The sequence below is a fragment of the Panicum virgatum genome, chromosome 6N, assembly GCF_016808335.1.
Source record: "Panicum virgatum strain AP13 chromosome 6N, P.virgatum_v5, whole genome shotgun sequence".
Lineage (NCBI taxonomy): Eukaryota > Viridiplantae > Streptophyta > Magnoliopsida > Poales > Poaceae > Panicum > Panicum virgatum.
The window spans coordinates 48,148,800-48,167,273 of NC_053150.1; the positions used below are offsets into that span (position 1 = coordinate 48,148,800).

At 51.5% G+C, this 18,474-nt stretch overlaps 2 protein-coding genes and 1 long non-coding RNA gene across 3 annotated transcripts; 2 read left to right on the top strand and 1 right to left on the bottom strand.

Moving 5' to 3' along the window:
- Nucleotides 1–254: 254 nt before the first annotated feature.
- On the bottom strand, nucleotides 255–2,305 carry LOC120680203. Its single transcript, XM_039961815.1, has 2 exons — nucleotides 1,893–2,305; nucleotides 255–336 (listed from the first exon to the last, which is right to left on the bottom strand). The coding sequence occupies exons 1-2, from the start codon at nucleotides 1,976–1,978 to the stop codon at nucleotides 255–257; spliced, it is 168 nt and encodes a 55-aa protein (XP_039817749.1). The 5' UTR covers nucleotides 1,979–2,305.
- A 6,542-nt stretch (nucleotides 2,306–8,847) lies between these two features.
- LOC120678255 (benzyl alcohol O-benzoyltransferase-like) lies at nucleotides 8,848–10,595 on the top strand. Its single transcript, XM_039959396.1, has 2 exons — nucleotides 8,848–8,954; nucleotides 9,701–10,595. The coding sequence occupies exons 1-2, from the start codon at nucleotides 8,848–8,850 to the stop codon at nucleotides 10,593–10,595; spliced, it is 1,002 nt and encodes a 333-aa protein (XP_039815330.1).
- A 5,495-nt stretch (nucleotides 10,596–16,090) lies between these two features.
- On the top strand, nucleotides 16,091–17,823 carry LOC120679049. Its single transcript, XR_005676943.1, has 4 exons — nucleotides 16,091–16,219; nucleotides 16,292–16,380; nucleotides 17,091–17,150; nucleotides 17,549–17,823. It is a non-coding gene; the product is annotated as an uncharacterized LOC120679049 (long non-coding RNA).
- Nucleotides 17,824–18,474: the final 651 nt, after the last annotated feature.

The following is an 18,474-nucleotide window of genomic DNA, read 5'->3' on the forward strand; positions in this document are numbered from 1 at the left end:
CAAGATTGGAAGAGAAGCCAACAAGGTTGCAGACAAGCTCGCGAAGCAGGCAAGACAAGCCCCAATTCCAAGTTCTTGCCTTTACTCATGCGAGGCTCTAGGGCATTCTCAAAATTGTATTGTGCAGATGGCACTACAAAACTTTCAATGGGGCATGTTTTGTCCCATCTCTGTACTTTGCTTATGAGTGATGATTAATAAAATACTTACTGTTTCAAAAAAAAAAGGAAGCAGGCTGTCAAATATTCTGCGGCCTAGTTGCAGCAACAGCAGAGGCAGTCGGGGCAGCACTCGCAGGTCTCGTGGCAGCAGAAGCAGCACAGCGCCGTGAAGATGCTGCGAGTGATAGGCAATTGAGCAGACACATAAGAGGGAGCACAGAGTTAGTTCAGCACAAAGAAAACTTTCAGAGCAAGATGCTTAACGATGATCAACGGTTTCACATCCAAATAAATAAAGTAAAATGATGATACCGTGAGTGAATAACGGTAGCAAATGTTAGATGGTGAAACAAGGTGGACAGATAAAGAGTGAACGATCAGCCAGCTGAAGTTTCAGGCCATGTAACTGAAACTGAACTCTGAAACTGAATCGGATTCTACCAATCGTCGGTGCATGGGTCGCCGCTGCCGGATCACCACGGCGTGCTTCCTCTACGTCATTCGAGCTCCGTGTGGAGGCGCATGTTCAAGACGAGGCACGGGAAACTACTGCCCGGCGGCGCTCGCGAGGGGATGGCCGCGCCCGCGCCCGCCGCCCGGCGCCACGGCCTACGCACAGCGTGTGGAAGCGAACGAAGTCACCGGGAGCGCCGCGCAGGTGCCGGTGCCGGTGCCGGCGTGATGCTCGAGGATGTCGCTGGCAGCGCTTCGTCGAAGGGGACGACGGGTCGGGCAGGTAGCACGTCGCCACGCGGACGGCATGCGTGCGTGCGCGAGGAAAGCGGAGAGGAGGCCTCGCTCCCTATCTGCGGCGATCACGACCGCACACGTCCGATCCAACGCTCGTGAGAGGCCCAGGGTGGACGGTATTTCATTTACCGTCCACCCCCGGACTGTAGACGAAACACCGTCCACCCTGCGGTCCGACCCGGCCGGCGCCATTGGCGACACGGCCGCCCAGCCCCGCCGTGTAGGTCTCCGCCGCCCTGTTTCCCGGGTCTAGAATTGTTCGCGACGTGTTCCATCTTGCCACGGACACGGTGCCGCCGTCGGATGTCTTCATGGTATCGACGGCGTGGACGCCGTCGCCGCGGCACGCGCAGTTCGACGGACGGCTGCTCTGGGCATGTACTGGTGGACGGCATGGCAGGAAGCGCCACGGAGAAGACAACGTTGGTGTCCGTCGAGGAACCAAGCTCGGTGCTTCCTCTCCGCCCACGGGAGGAGGTCCAGGCCCGGTAGCTAAACTGACTGCACCGATATATTTAATTAATTATAAATAGGATTTTAGTTTAGCCTAATCATAATCACTAATTAAATTTAATGTGAAAATCTTTGATTAAACTGATCAGTACCTTTCGATTCCATTATTGCCTCCGTAGTTGTAGTAGTAGAGCTGATATCGATGCAAATCGAGGGACACCGTATTTCCAAGTCTTCCAGCACCTTAGAGATCGGTTAGGTTAGGGATATGCTAACCTTGACGGCTAAACTCGTGAGTAATCACGCTTAGGAAAAACTAGGGGTTTTCTCTTGGTTATACAGTGCTGTAGGTTTGGGGCCGGACTCTTAAATGGGCTGAGTTTGTCTCCCGATCAAAGTCAACTATCAGAAATTAATAATTGGATTAGGATTGAGCTTTTCGGTCCAATTAGATCTTGACCGAGGTCAATAATTCCAACATACACGACTGAATAAACAGCGAATGGGGAAGGGTGTCGTCTAGCTCACCAGGCGTAGAGGCAGCCCTTCTGCTCGTGGCGCTTCTGGCAGTGGTCGTAGTAGGACATGTCCTGCGGCGGCGGCGCGTTGTACATTCTCGCTCGCTTCTCGCTTCTCGTCGTCCTCGTCCTCCTCTCTGCGGCCGCCGGCGAAACACTAGCAAACCGAGCTCTCTGCTGCTGCTACTACTTTAGTACTTCTACTTAGGCTCTCAGCTCTCTTCTACCTTGTGCAGAGCAATGGATGCAGATGGGCTCGTATTTATAGAACAAACGCAGGAGCTAACGCATGTACATGGATGCACAATTTGTCAATGCCAAGGGTGTCAATGTCACCTAGGAAGCACCCTTGCATCGATCACATGTAGACCAAAAAAAAAATTGTGGAAGTGGTTTAAGTTCTACATCTGCATCTGTATGCATCCATGACTTTTTTTTGGGAGCAGCATGCATCCATGACTTAGTTTCCTTCGCATCCAAGGTTTGTACCCCACGGCCATTTATTCAATTAATTAATAAGAAATCCTTTGGAGATATGCGTTATGGGATTCTTCTACGGTCGAATATATACACTAGTACGTCTAGCAAAAAAGTCCGGAACGACACCCAAAGCAAATCAGCAAGTCAACAAATAGTCCAGGTTTTTCAGCTCACATTTTCACCTAACGTGACCCTGTATTATTATCATCTTATGATGTCATTAATTTTCTCTGTTTCTGTCAAAAGATCATGCATGGGGCTCTTTTGTGAAGGTTAAGTGGGTTCAGTATCATCGAATCCTCAGTGGTATTTCTTTGGGCTGAAGATCTTCCTGATCAGGTCTGCATTCGTCGTATGCAGTCTCCAGCTTTCAGTTCACATTCTGTTTTCACCTAACCTTGTATGCTCATCAAGTCATGATGTCACTGCTATACTATACCTCTGTCCTTATCAAGATCATGGGAGACTCTGTGGAGATTTTTTTTTGGAAACTTGGCAGGAGCACTGCCGATTCATTTAAGAAGAGAAGCAAGCATGTTCAGGTTTAGAGAAGAAAAATTACATAACAAACTCTGTGGAGATTGAGAGTGGATTCTATGTCAGGGTATCTTGGATGGCAGGATGAGGTTTCAGTGGGCTAGCTGCTGAAGATATGCCTGCAGTAGGTGGGAGCGTGAGGATTAACCGGATACTGCCCTGGGCAGGCCATCTATCAGATTCCAGGTATCCTGTTGTGACAAAAGGATGCACACTGCCCCTGCAGCAACTGCAAGATTTTAATTTGTGTCATGGAACCTGCCAATGTGTACGTGTTAGGTTGGCAATTGGCAGCTGACTTGTTCCAAACTGATGGCAAAATACCAAGCAGGTTACCCTATGGTGTCTTCCATTGATCGAAAAGATCAAAGGGCATTCCAGAAAAAAGTGCCCGGTGGACGCCATCGCGGCGGCGCGCAGACAGGTGGTTTGCAATGCAGCGGCCGGCCGCCGATTGCGGGATCGCCACGGTGTGGCCCTTTTTCCAAGACGTCATATGTGGAAGCGGCGAGTGGAGGAGGCGCAAGGTTCAAAACGAAGCATGGGAGGAAGCTACTGCTCGGCGGCGCGCGCGAGGGGAGGACCGCGTCTGGCACCACCGGCCAGCAGCACACGGCGTGGAAGCGAACGAAGTCTCCGGCCGGCGTCGAGCGTGCAGGTGCCCTTGCCGGCGCGCTGCTCGCGGATGCTGATGCTGGCAGCAGCAGCCTCCGCCGCGGCGCCCAGTCGTCCCTCGTCGCGGCAGCCGGCAGCAGCGGTTCGACGCCGGCACGGGTGCCGACTGCCACGAGCTACGTGCAGCGCTCCGTCCGAGCGGACGACGCCAGCGCCAGGGGCCGCGCGCCGCGCGACTGCGTGCGCGTGCGAGGAAAGCGGAGAGGGCCTCGCTCCCCATCCGCGCCGATCTCGGCCGCACATGCTCGATCCAACGCTCGGGAGCGCCGCAGGGGTGGACGGTATTTCATTTACCGTCCACCCCCGGACGGGAGATGAAGCAACGTCCACACTGGGGTCCGACCCCGCCGGACTGCCCCGCCGTCCAGGTCTCCGCCGCCCGGTTTTCCGGGTCCAGAATTGTCCGTGACGTGTTCCAACTTGCCAGGGACATGGTGCCGTCGTCGGCTGTCTTCGTCGTATCGACGCCGTGGACGCCGTCGCGGCGGCGCGCAGTTCGACGGAAGACGGCTGCTCTGGGCGTGCACTAGTGGACGCCTTGAACCGCCGGGTGGCGGACTAGGTTCGCTGAGGGCGTGGCGGCTGGATGGCTCCTGGACAGCCGTGCCAAGCGTGCGCGGCGTGGTGGCGTGCGGTGGATTTGGGAGCGCGCGATGGCACGACACGGCAGGAAGCGCCACGGAGAACACCGCGTCGCTGTCTGTCAGGTTGGCAGCTGGCTTGCCCGGAATTGATGGCAAAAGGCCAAGGTTACCCCGTTGTGTCTTCCATTGAGTTCAAAGGGCATTCGACAAAACAATGCCGGCGCTGCCCGGATGACGTGACCAACGCGTTCCGGCGGCTCGACTGTCTCCTTAGATGTGTCACACGCGAGCTCCAAAGTTGGGCGGCCAAAAAAATTGGGTCCATCAAATTGCAGCTTCTCATCGCCAAGGAGCTAACCCTTCGTTTTGATCAAGCGCAAGAGCTGAGTGAACTCTCTGTTGAGGAGCTCCAGCTACGGAAAGATCTAAAGAAACTAATCCTGGGTCTCTCCTCACTGGAACGTACCATTGCTCGGCAGCGATCACGGCTTCTTTTCCTGTCCGAGGGAGACGCTAATACGAGGTTCTTCCACCTGCACGCCAATGGTAGAAAGAGAAAGAACTACATCCTCCGGCTCAGGGACCCAACGACGGGCGATCCTGTTTCAGGGGACAGTATGGCAACTATTCTCTTCAATTTTTTCTCTGATCTGCTAGGTTCAGAGAAGGCACGCCCATGCACTCTGAACTTTGAGGCGATTGGGATCTTGCCCCGGGACTTGTCTGCACTGGAGCTGCCTTTCACCGAGGAAGAGGTGAGGACGGTGATCAGGGCCCTAAAACCTGAAAAGGCGCCTGGGCCTGATGGAATGACAGCTGCATTCTATCAAGCGGCCTGGCCGGTTGTCAAAAGAGACGTTCTGACGGCAGTCAACGCCTTCTACACCATCGATCAACGCATTCTACCACCATCGATTTTTTATCAAGGCAGGAATTGACAACGTTCTGCAACCAACCGGCGTCCCGGCCATTCGGCACCATTGCAGCTTATACGCTGATGATGCTATCCTACTCCTCACACCTACAGCTACTGAAGCTTTGGCTGTCAGGCACATTTTTCAGCTCTTTGGGGATGCATCCGGTTTAGTTACCAATGTTGACAAATGTTAGCTATCTTGGCGTACCCCTCTCAACTGGACCCTTGCCGCACAATCAGTACAGACCACTCATCGACAAAGTTGCAAGCAAGTTGCCTACCTGGCAAGGAAGGTTGATGACCCGCAGTGGAAGACTAACACTGATTAATTCTACGCTGTCCGCGCTACCAATTTACTTGACCATGTCTGACAAATTGCCAGCATGGGTCATCGATGAAATTGACAGCCTGCGCCGGAATTTCCTTTGGGCAGGCAAGGAGACTGCAGTGCGGGGCAAGAATTTGGTGGCCTGGCCGACAGTGTGCTGCCCCACCAGCTGTGGAGGTCTGGGCGTGGCTAACTTGCGCCTCTCTGGTTGTGGATGCAGCGAACAGAGGAACAACGTGCTTGGTCCGCTCTGCCGATCAAGATTGAGCCGGAGGTCCAAGCATTGTTTGACGCTTCCGTGGTGGTGCATGTGGGCAATGGCGAGCGCACGCTCTTCTGGCTCGACAACTGGATCTATGGTTCCTCTGTTGCCCGTATGGCACCCCACCTCTTTCAAGTAATTCCCAAACGGATCGCTAGGAGACGCACTGTTGCTGACGCTCTACCTCATCGGAGATGGATAAGAGACATTAGGGGTGGTCTCTCCGTCCTAGTTCTGAGAGACTACATTCAGCTATGGCAAACCACCTCTGATCTGCAGCTTTCGTCTGACCCGGATCGTTTCGTCTGGCGTTGGACAGCTAGCGGCACCTACTCTGCACCCTCGGCCTACAGAATTATGCACCATGGCACCATCCCTTTGCCGGGCTCTAGGTGGGTATGGAAGAATTGGGCGCCTGTGGACGGCTGATCGGCGGCGACGCCATGGTCTGGACGCGCATGACAACTGTTGGTTCTGTGACCAAGAACTCGAGACAACGAACCACATGCTTGTCAACTGCAGTTTCGCCAAAGAAATCTGGTGGACAGTTCTCTCTTGGATGGAGTGTTCTTGCTCCTTCCCTGAACCTATGCAGCTCCACCAGTGGTGGAACCATGTCCGTTTCATGCAAGTCAAGGAGAGGCGGCGCGGCCTTGACACACTTGTTATGCTCATTCTCTGGAGTTTGTGGAAAGAACGCAATGCTCGTCTTTTCGATGGTCATTCCTCTACCATACTTGAGGTTCAGGAACGGATCAAGGTGGACATCAAGCTCTGGATTGTTGCCGGCGCCACACGCCTTGGTTGTTTGAGACGGGAGTAATCTGTATAGTCGCTGGCCCATTTGGGCATTTGTACTTCTCTTTCATTTGCACCTGAGGTGCCCATGATTGTTTGCGTGAGCTCCCATGCTCCGCGTTGTTGTAATTTGTAAACTCTTCTTCTTAATACAACGATGCTCAGCTCTCCTGCGTATTCGAGAAAAAAAAAACAAAACAATGCCCGGTGGCCGGAGTGCCGGACGGCGGCGGCGCTGTTTGAAGGCCGCGTGCGGGCGCACGATGGCGAGGTGCGGCAGCGCGTGCTGGTGGAGCTAATCGCCCAGATCGACGTGTTCATCGGTGGCACGAAATATGAATGATCGAGCGCCGCCGCCTGATCACCACCATGGTGTGCTTCCACGGCGGCATCCGAGCGGCCCGTGGAGGCGAACGTTCACGGCTAGGCACGGGAGGAAGCTACTGCTCGGCCGCTCGCGGCATGCGCGATGGGAGTATGGGACCGCCGCGCCTGGCGCCACCGGCCTGCGCACGGCGTGAAAGCGAACCAAGCCAAGCGGCGGCGGCGGCGCGCAGGTGCCGCTGCCGGCGTGATGCTTGCGGATGTCGCTGGCAGCGCTTCGTCGAAGGCGACGGCGGCAGGGAGCACGTCGCGCGACCGCGTGCGTGCGTGCGCGAGGAAACGGGAGAGGGGCCTGGCTCCCCATCCGCGCCGATCTCGGGCGCACATGTCCGATCCAACGCTTCGGAGAGGTCCAAGGGTGGACGGTATTTCATTTACCGTCCACCCCGGTGTCCGATCCGGCCGGCTCCGTTGGCAGCACGGTCGCCACGCCGCGCCGTCGAGGTCTCCACCGACCGCCCTACTTGATCCAGAGTAGTTCGCCACGTGTTCCGGCTCCCCAGTACAAGGTTCGGTCGTCAACTGCCTCCATGGCATCGATAGACGCCGGCCGCGCGCGCGGTTCAACGGACGGCTGCTCGAGGCGTGTGTACTGGTGTACGCGTTAGCCCGCCGGGCGGCGGGGGTGCGCTGCGTCTGCGTGGACGTCAAGAGGGCGGCGGCACAGCACGGCGCTGCAGCAGCAAGCGCCACGGAGGACTCCGCGTCGTGGCGACGCCGGCGGCATGCGCGCGGCGGTCGGTGACATGGGGTCTGTTCCGGCCGGCGCGTGTTGGCAACACGGCCGGCACGTCGCGGCCTCGCGGTCTCTACCGCCCGCCTTACTGGCTCCAGAATGGTCGGTAACGTGTTGGAAGAAGGTGCCTTTGGCGACCGCCTTCATCGTCGCGGCGGCGTGCGCAACTCGATGGACGGCTGGGCGTGTAGTCCTGGTGAACGACGGGTGCTCGATTGCCGATTGGTTCCGCATCTCTGCAGTTCGGAGGCGGCCAGGCTGCGGAATTCATGCAAGCTGCTGCCGCGCACGTTCACGATGATGAAAGGCGGGGTAAGCTGGCGTCGATCGTGCTGGTGTGCCGGTGTCGGCGTGCAGCTCGCGGATTGTGGCAGGCGGATCCGCCGCCGTGCACGCCGCGCGCGTCTTCCCTCTGCACGGGCGCCGGCGGCGAGCTGCATGCAGCGCTAGCTGGAGCTGCTGGCCAGATGGACGGGCACTGGGAAGAGGTCCATGACCAATTTTCCAGCGTTGAGGCCCAGATTGTGAGATGGACCAGAGCTCAGTGTCTCGTCATAGGGAACCGCGGCGGCGGGGGAACGCCAGCAGGCAGCGCGTCGTGTGAGAAAAGCGGAGAGGGGTCGCTGCCCTCCGCGCCAATCACGACCGCACGAAACCGATCCAACGCTCAGGAGGGGCCAGAGCTGGACGGTATTTCATTTACCGTCCACCCCCGGACGGCAGACGAAGTGCCGTCCTCGCTTGGTGTCCGATCCCGCCGGCGCCATGGCAACAAGGTCGCCGCGCCGCGCCGTCCAGGACTCCACCGTCCGATTACCGGGACCAGAATAGATGGCAACGTGTCCCAGCTTTCTAGGGAGAAGGTGCTGTCATCAATTGCCATGGGTGGACGGACGCTGTCGCGGCGTCGCGAGCAGTTCGACGGAGGGTTGCTTTGGGCGTGTGTACTGGTGGGCGCATGTTCGATCGCCGGGCGGCGGGGTGCGCTGCGGGCGTGGCGGCTGGACGGCGCGGTGCGTCCGCGGCGGCGCGGACCTCGAGAGGGAGGCGGCACGGCACGTACGGCGGCATTAAGCACCATGGAGGACACCGCGACGCAGCGAGGCCGGCCGGCGGCGGCATGCGAGCGGTGCGCGGCGATCTGTGCTTGGTGACAAGCGCGCGAGGACTTTGGGAAGGTGGAGTGGACGAAGTCCCCGGCGGCTTGCAGGTGCCGGTGTCGGCGTGCTGCCCGCGTATGGTTGCGCGCAGCAGCCTCCGCCGCCATGCACACCGCGTCTTCCCTCTGCACGGGCGCCGGCGGCGAGCTTCGTGCAGCGCTGGAGCCCTGGGCCCAGATGGACAGCCAGCGCCGTCCAGGTCTCCACCCCTGGTCCTTCCAGATTTAGACTTGTAGCTGTCAGAATTATGTACAAAATTGCTTGGGCGATGGTTTGATGTGGGCACTGCATCTTATCTTCCTTCTAGATAAGTCATTCCAAGAATATTGAATAGTCAAAAATTTTCAAGTTTGACCAAATTTATATAATAAGATAATAACATTTATGATACCAATTAAGTATCATTAGATTCTTTGTTAGCTATATTTTCATAGTATACATATTTGATGTTATAAATCTTTGTGTTTCTCTCTATAATTTTGGTCAAACTTTGAGATGGTTTAACTCTCCAAGATTCTTAAAATGACTTATAATTTGGAATGGAGGGAGTACCTTGCTTCTGAATTGCCAGTTTACCCTGTTATTTAATTTAGGCATCAACTGAATTGCATGCTCCTTGTTTTATTTCTTGATCCAGTGCAACCCATATGGGCATGTGGCTACACATTTCCGCAACCCATATATAGATTGCAGGGAGGCTGCTTGGGCGCAGGGCGATCCATGGGACAACAATGAAGAATTGAAGATCAGCCTGAAGTGGCACAATCTGACGAACTGCAGGAGGCCTCGCCTATAATGGGATGACGACGATTTATATGAATGTGATGCTTTTGTTGCCTCCTTACGCTACGGTTGCATCCCTTTCCCCGGAAAATGATAGGATGGTGGTCGGTGGACGGACCTTCTCCACGAGAATTTTTCCCATTCTTCTCGAAACACGTTTTTTTTTACGAAACAGGAGGGGTAAACCCCAACATACACCCAAGCAGTTCCTCGGAGCCGTGGCGGAGCTGGCGCGCGGCGCGGCGGCGCCGACAGTGCAGCCGGTGTGGGGGCGCGAGCTGCTGACGGCGCGCGAGCCGCCGCGCCCGAGCTTCGCGCACCGGGAGTACGACGAGGTGCCGGAGACCAAGGGCGCCATCCTGCCGCCCGGCGGCGTCGAGCACCGCTACTTCTTCTTCGGGCCGGGAGAGCTCGCCGCGATCCGTGCCCAGCTGGCGCCGTGCCAGCGGAGGCACTGCACCACGTTCGAAGTCGTCTCAGGGTTCGTGTGGAAGCTCCGCACCATGGCGCTGGCCCCGGACGCCGACGAGGAGATGCGGCTCATCTGCGTCGTCAGCGCCCGCGGCGGCGGCAAGACGCCCGGGCTCCGCATCCCCTGGGGCTATTACGGCAACTCGATGGTGTTACCCGCCGCCGTGTCCAGGGCCGGCGACCTCCGCTCGAACCCTGTGGGATACGCCGTGGAGCTGGTGAGGGAGGCGAAGGGGGCGGTGAACGCGGAGTACGTCCGGTCGGTGGCCGACCTCATGGTGCTTCGCGGCCGGCCGCACTTCACGGCGGTGCGCTCGCTCCTGCTGAGCGATCTGACCAAGGCCGGGTTTGGCGACCTTGACTTCGGGTGGGGCCGGCCGGTGTACGGCGGGCCAGCGAAGGTGGGACCCGGTGTCTTCCCCGGGGTGATGAGCTTCCTCATCAAGTACACCAACGCCGGAGGCGAGGACGGCGTCATCGCGCCGGTGAGCCTTCCTGGCCCCGCCATGGATAGGTTCGTGGAGGAGATGGGCAAGCTGCTGCGCGCGGCGCCCGTGGACCACATCGCCGCAGTAGCACGGCAACGTGCCGCACTCTGAATGTTGGCTCCCGGATCATGGTGCGACGGTGGAGCTAGCTGTCCACGAGGCGGGTTGCACTGAAGCAATGCAAGAAGCAGAACAAGAGGGATCAGATCACAAATTCGCAAGTGTGTAATGAGCATGCATTTCAGTTGATGTTGAAAAAATTAACTAGTAGGTTGCAACAGAATATGTTTTACGCATCAGCAAATTGAGTGTTTCCTTCAGTTCTTAACAAATCTTTATACTCTGAGGCCTAGTTTGGCAACACGTTTCCCCGCCGGGTTCCCGGCCTTTTCCCCGGGAACGAAGCCCACGCGGAAACTTTCCACGGGCCACAAGACCAGCGCCTTTGGAAGCTTGCTCGGCAGGGGACTCCGGCCCGTCCGAGCCAATTTTCCCGCGATTTTTTATTATTTTTTTATTTTCGTTTTTTACAAAAATATATTTTCGTTCTCGAAATTTACAGGAATATACCCCGGCCGCCCCGTTGCCGGGTGACCGGGACCTGATCGCCCCGCTGCGGGGCGGCAGGGCCTTTTGTGCAAAAAATTTTGCGAAAATATTTGCGCGCAGGTCCCTGGGGGCCGGTCGCCCGGCAGTGGGGCGGCCGGCCCTGGCCGTCCGGCTGCAGGGCGACCGGCTCTCCCACCCTTATATAAGGGTTGGCTGGTCTCCCACCCCTCATTTGCATCACTAAAATTCCAGAAACCAAGAAATAAGAGGGAGGGAGGGAGAGAGGCGAAGCCCTGCCGGATTTTCGAGCCGGCGACGGCAGGTAACCAAAATTCTTCTACGCTTTACTAATAGATTATGTTGTAATTATTTTTGTTGAAACAGTAGATTAGCAATCAATTTAATATCATGATTGTGTGTCCAGATATGTCGAGCAAGCTTCATTTTCAAGTTTATTATGGTGACTACTATATTTCTCATGATGCGTATGGAGTAGATCTATCAGTTTTTGAACGAAGAGAGTGCAGAATAGATAAACCCTTAGAGAGGAGTTTTGGTTCCATACGCAAATGGCTTCACGAGATATTCAATGTGAATCCAAAGACTCATTTCCTAACCGTTCAGACTGTGACGAATTTGGGAACTGAAGGGGATTTCTAGGAATTGATGCTTATAGCAAACACCGAAGAATGTCGGACTTACATGCAAGCAGCTCTTGACCGCGGGTGGCCTCTTGCAATGCTAATTCAGATTCACCAGAAGGCAGCCTATTTCGGTGAAGGGTCAACAAGTACATCATCTCATATAAACCAAGAGTGGAACAAGAAAATGAAGATCAGAACATGCATGTCACAGAACCTGAGCCGCAAGGTATAGCTGATCAGGTAGGAGAAAAAGAAGATCAGAACGTGCATGTCATTCAACCTGAGCCGCAAGGTTTACCTGATGAGGGGGAGCGGATACCTGGAATAGTGGAAGCTGTACAGAATAAAGACCAAGAGGCTCGAATGATGGAAGAATGTGGGGACTCATCAGACGATGAGGACTACCCGTTGCTAGGTGAATGGCGAGACAAGGGTTTTGGAAATCCAGTGATACAGGATATTAGGAGTAATGAGTACGAATACAGAGAGAATGAGGTTGTACAGGGGGCAAAGTATCCTAGCATTGAAGCTGTGAAAGATGCTGTGAAGTTTTGGGCTATATCGTTGAGGAAGGAATTCAGAGTTGTGAAATCTAGCAGCAAAGAATATGAGGTGAAGTGTGTCAATGGCGATTAGGGATGGCAATTGCACCCGCGGATGCGGGTATCCGCGGATTTTAGACCCGATGGGTGCGGGTGCGGGTCCGATATTCCACCCGTGGATGGACCCGCACCCGCACCCGCAATATGCGGGTGCGGGTGCGGGTTTGAGATTCCACCCGCGGGTGGACCCGCACCCATCCGCAAATAAAGAAATCCTAGCCCAACGTGCTTAGGTAAGTCTTAGACCAACTATCCTAACTATAAAATGAGTACAAAAACTTATGAATTTATTGTTAGTTTGTCTTTATTACTTTGAACTTATGAATTTGTTGTTAATTTGCTCTTATTATTTATAGAAATTTGATGTTTGACTATTTAAATTGACGAATTTGTGTATTTTTATTATATATGTTGTCACACCCGCGGGCACCCGAAACCCGCCCGAAACCCGTGGGTGCGGATGTGGGTGCAGAAATGCACCCGCGGGTCTACCTGTGGGTGGGTTTTTTCCAACCCCGCGGGTTTGCCCGCGGGCGGGTTTTCACCAAACCCGCACCCGCATCCGCGGGTGCCATCCCTAATGGCGATTGTACATGGCGAGTACATGCCTACAAGGGCAAGTACAAAATACACTGGGAGTGTTCAATTGTTACACCACATACATGTAGATTAACTGCTCTTGCGCAAACTCACCGTAACATCACATCCACTTTCGTGGCCAAGAAGATGTACGGGGTGATTCTGGATAAAATTGATTATGAGCCAAAATTGATAATTAGGGACATCGACGACCGTTTTCAATACAAAATCAGCTATGCAAAGGCTTGGCGGGCAAAACAAAAGGCCTGATGTTTGCCTCATCAGTGACAGACATGCAGGTCTTCTAGCAGTAATAAGGCAACTACATGAAGGAAGTCGAGGACAACTTCCTCTATAGCCAGATGTTGTGAGTAGGTGGTGCATAAGACATATGGGTGCAAACTTTTATGAGCGCTTGAAGAATAAGGAACTTATGAATTTATTCAAGAGGTTGTGCACTCAGAATCAGCAGCGGAAGTTTGATGCATTGTGGCAGGTACTAGATAACATGTGCGCTGAGCTGCTAAAGGAACAGGCCTCAACCTCCAGCCGGAGACGTTCCGGCGGCGGACCTTTCACACAGTGGATTAAGGATGCACCTAAGGAGAAGTGATCAATTCTATACGACACTGGTGGTCGTCGACATGGGATCGAGACAACCAACCACGCAGAGTGTTACAATATGGTAATGCGTCATGTTCGTGGATTTCCTCTTGTTGGCATAGTTGAGTTCATCATGCACGGATGCACAAGGTACTTCAGAGAGCGGTACCAGGCAGCTGCTGTCTTACTTAATGATCCAGTAGTGATTTTTTGTAATAGGGTCACTAACTACATGAAAGAAAAGATTGAAAAGGCTTAAAATCACAGAGTGGTCTCCATGGGCACAAAGGATCAAAGGTTTGAGGTTTCATGCAAGGACAGGACAGGGCAGGGTGTCCGCAGATAAAGGGTCGTTCAGGACTGCTTGATAACGCCGGAAGGCAAGGTTTTTTGCAGATGCAAGAAGCCACAGCTTCTTCACTTACCATGCTCCTGTGTCATTGCGGCATGTTCAGAATCTGAGTTGGATCCTGGGGTTTTTGTTTTAGACTATTACAAAAAAAAACCCGCTGTGCACACTTGGGGCCATGAGATATATGTCATAGGCAGTCTGGGATCATTCACTACACCAAATATCTCTCCAATATACATTCCCAATCCAGATGCTAGGAGAGGGGTAGGTCGACGGCAAACACTTCGTATCCGTAACGGAATGGATGAGTCTGAGGCAGGAAAGAAGAAAAAACGATGCAACCTGTGTGGAGCAGATGGTCACACTTACAAGAAGTGCCCTAAAATGCGAGAAGATAATGCTGGTGCTGAGGTTGGACCTTCTGGAAATCCCACCGATGGATTGCCTCCGGATTTTGGAGATCGTCGCGTCTAGATTTCGTTATGTGTGCATATGTATTTGAACCAAATGTATGGATATGTATTCCGATCTGTATGTGATAATTACATTTCGTTATGTATGGATATGTATTTGCACTAGATTGTAGCATGTAATATTATGAAGGTATTTGTGTAGTAAGATTTCTTGGTTGCAATTCTAAATATGTAGGTTGGTTCAATTAGATTGCTCACTGAATATAGTGTACTGAAAATAGAAGGGTAGTTGCGAATCATAAATTTTCGGTTTGCAATACAGTTTTGTAAACAATGCTACGATTACAAAGCAGAGGCCTAATGCGTTCGTACTACTAGGTACTTGAACAATGAAAAGCATGGCATGTGCAACACGATAACCTCGTGTTGTGAGTAAACCTAACATGCCTTAGGAAATGTAAAATGCCGGGATTACATGGCGGTGCTTTACTAAGTGCACTGGGGATATTTTCCCTTCCTAATAGCTTCAGACCCTGCTTCCTTAGCACGACGGGCCCTCTCTCGCTTCCTCTCCCTATCAGCTTCACATTCCTCTGCCTTCTGACGTTCCACTTCTGCAATCCTCTTCTGAATCTCTTCCAGGTTTTTCTTGCGCTTCTCCTCCATCTGTTCTTCATGCAGCATTCGTTGCCACCTTTGTGCAGTCCACCTTGCTTGACGCTCCACGTGGTCCTTATCCTGCTGAGATTGCTCGGTGTCTAACCACTGCACGAAATCACATAGAGGCGGTGGAGTCTTTCCCCAAATCATGTTAGAAGTCATTACTAGATCTGAAAGTGACAAACTCTGATAGTGTTTTGTAGTACCTTTGCTCGGTTCTTGCCGTAATACTTGGGCGGGTCGTACTCATAATTCTCGCACATGAAGAACCTCTTGCCAAAGTCGTCCCAAAAAACCCTTGATTTCATTAGTTTGCACAAGGATCCGCAAAAACACATAGGCACCTGGACTCCTTGGGGGACTGTTTTCGTCACCTTACTCCATGGAATGTAGGTGGATCCTGAGGATGCCATGGTGTTGAGCCCTGGCAATCACAAGTGAGCAATCAGATTGCTAATATACTATATCAGCGCTAATCATTATCAGTAACTACAACTAAATGTACCACTAATCACTCCTAATAATAATTAAACTGATTGCTAAACTACTGTTTCAACAAAATACTTTCTACAATTTTCTAATTTTTTTAATATTATCTTCCAATTTTTAAGACTTTCTAATACTTCTCTAACAATTTTCTAGTACTTTCTAATACTTAATCTAACACTAAATGTACTGTATCAACGCTAATCATTACAAGTAACTGCACCTAAATGTACCACTAATCACTCCTAGCAATAATTAAATTGATTGCTAATCTACTGTTTCAATAAAAAATAATTACAATATAATCTATTTGTAAAGCGTAGAAGAATTTTGGTTACCTGCAGTCGCCGGCTCGAAAATCCAGCAGGGCTTCGCCTCTCTCCCCCTCCCTCTTTTTTCTTGGTTTCTGGAATTTTAGTGATGCAAATGAGGGGTGGGGGGACCAGCCAACCCTTATATAAGGGTGGGAGAGCCGGTGGCCCTGGTCCGCTGCCGGGCGACCGGCCCCCAGGGATCTGCGCGCAAATATTTTTGCAAAAGTTTTTGCACAAAAGCCCCTGCCGCCCCGCAGTGGGGCGACCAGGTCCCGGCCGCCCGGCAGTGGGCCAGCCGGGGTATATTCCTATAAATTTCGAAAACGAAAATAAAAAATAAAAAAATAAAAAAACCACCAATTTTCCCCGTGGAATAGCCCCCGGCCTCAAGACATCGGGCAGAGCTCCCCCGTCTCGTCTTCCCGAGGACCCCGCCGCCGCCGCCACATGCCGATCTCCCCCTCCAACGTCGCCTCTGCAGCTTCTCCTCCACCATAGACTCTTATCCGCTGCCACCTCCACCTCCGCATCAGGTGAATCCACCTTCGTCCTCTTCTCCCTGGCCTCCGCTAGGGTTTCTCCTCTCTCACACACCTTTTCTGTAGATCCTGCAGAGGAAGACTGCGGCCACGAGCGGATCTGTGAGCAGATGATCTGACACACGCTCCTCTCCCTCCTCCCTAACCTCTCCCAGGTAGACCTCTCGCTCCAGGTACGGCCCTGTTGCCGTGCATCTTGCAGTTCATGATGTTTGTCCATGTTTATTTGCCTTAGATTCGGTTGAATCAAAGCATAATCGAACTTTCCTTGAGACAAAATCCACATTTGACCACTCAAAATCCACATTTGAATACTCAATCGTGTTCAATCATAGTAGTGTCAGAAAATAATTTTGCCTCTACGAGTTCTCATAATGTTTGATCATCTGCTGATGAGCAGTTTATCTCTATATTCCATTTTTTATTTAAAATTTATTGTGCTAGTTTTAGTGCGGATGGATGATTAACTAGGGAAAAAAGAGTTGAGTTACATTTTCCAAGAACTGATGTATGTCCCCCAATGAAAAATCTGGTGTGCTAGTTTTATTATAGGGAAAAGAAGAGTTTGATTTTGTAGCACATTTCGGATGACCACTGGTGTGGATTGCTTAGTCTTATAGCTGTGTAAGTAGTAGTATTGCTATGATTCACAGATGGCTAACTCATAAACTGCAGGAGTATAGCCTCGAAATTCTTAAAGCGAATGGTGCATTGTACAACCTGCTCTTTTAAGTTAACAGCTGACCTTTTAAATTTGATGTTAAGTAAAATCATACTGTATGTGTGCTACGAAAAATGCATATAGAAAGCTAACAGCTTTTTAAATCTGAGTTAACATGTCGCCATTTTCTTTTGTTATTTGCAGTGTACTTGGTGGTAACCAATGCATGATCTTGCACTGGTTTGATGGCCACATCAAACAGAGGTGTGGTGAATTAATTTTGATAGTGCCAGACTAGTTTTAGGAAGCAGTATGACCTGGTTTGCCTATATATACTAGTACAGTTTAACTACATGTATTGTTGATTTTTTTTCTGTTGCAAGTTAACATCATCCCTATCGTGGTATTGTAGAGTCCAAGAAGAAGGCTACATTTTTTGGGCTAATTTCTTTGATTTATATGGTTGATTGCATGATTGAAGCTCATGCTTTACTTGCTCATCTAGTTTGTACAATTTTTACATTGAGGAACACATACTCGGATTTGTGAATTCATCTATGATGTGGTCTTTCGATATAATTAACTTGGTGCTGGATATTTACACTTTATGAACCTTCTGCTGCTGAAATAGCTGAATTATTTCACAATTTTTTTTATGTTAGCACTGCAGTGCGTTTGGTGGAAGCAATACATGATCTGAGAGAAAAAAATGAAGTGGTGCATATTGTGCTGAATCAACATGGCAGTTTACCAGACCTTTTGATGCTCCGCACATATGTTCTTTGTATCATGCAAGTATGTGGTATTGTATGACTGTAGAAATTCTGAAAAATTGTAGCCCTTCTCAATATTGTAACCTCTGTTGCTGTGGTAGACAACTTGTGAGTGTAAGAAGTTGTAAGAACCTATATATGAACAAGATATTTTGTTTTTTAAATATGTAAGGGTGCAGCAAAGTATTATCGGAATTTTGTTTGTGTACTGCTGGTGAATATCCACATGTTGTCAGATCTTTTTACTTTTTTCTGATATTCTGAGCATATATTTGTATCTAGGGATTTCTATCCCTTGTCTTCTAAACAGCTGCAGGGAATAAACCCCGGATGGGGATTCCTCCCCACGGAACTGAAGGGGATTACCATCTGCGGGGATTATCCCCCTTGGGGGTTTCTGTCCCTGGATGTCCTTCCCTCTGCTGGCAAACTAGGCCTGAGGTTTATCTATGAGGAACCGTCCAAATTATCTCGACTAAACTGGGTCATCATCCATTGATCAACTCAGCTTAAGCGAAATAATCCCGGTGGTCCCCGGTATGCGCCACGAACAACGCCCAGGATCAAATCGCATACCGTTTGTTCACATCATAGCAACCATTACAAGGATACATATGAGAGCAAAATTTTAAATTTTGATTACAAGTCTTAGTTATCTTACAAAAACACATGAAGTTAACTATACCATAAGCAACTAAACATGAGGACTTTCAGCATTTATAGGTTCTTTACAAACTAAGGTGTATCCTAGGTCTAAGTGGATAATCTACCATGTTTTTCTTAGATTCAGAGTCTAAACGCAGCGGATATTTAGA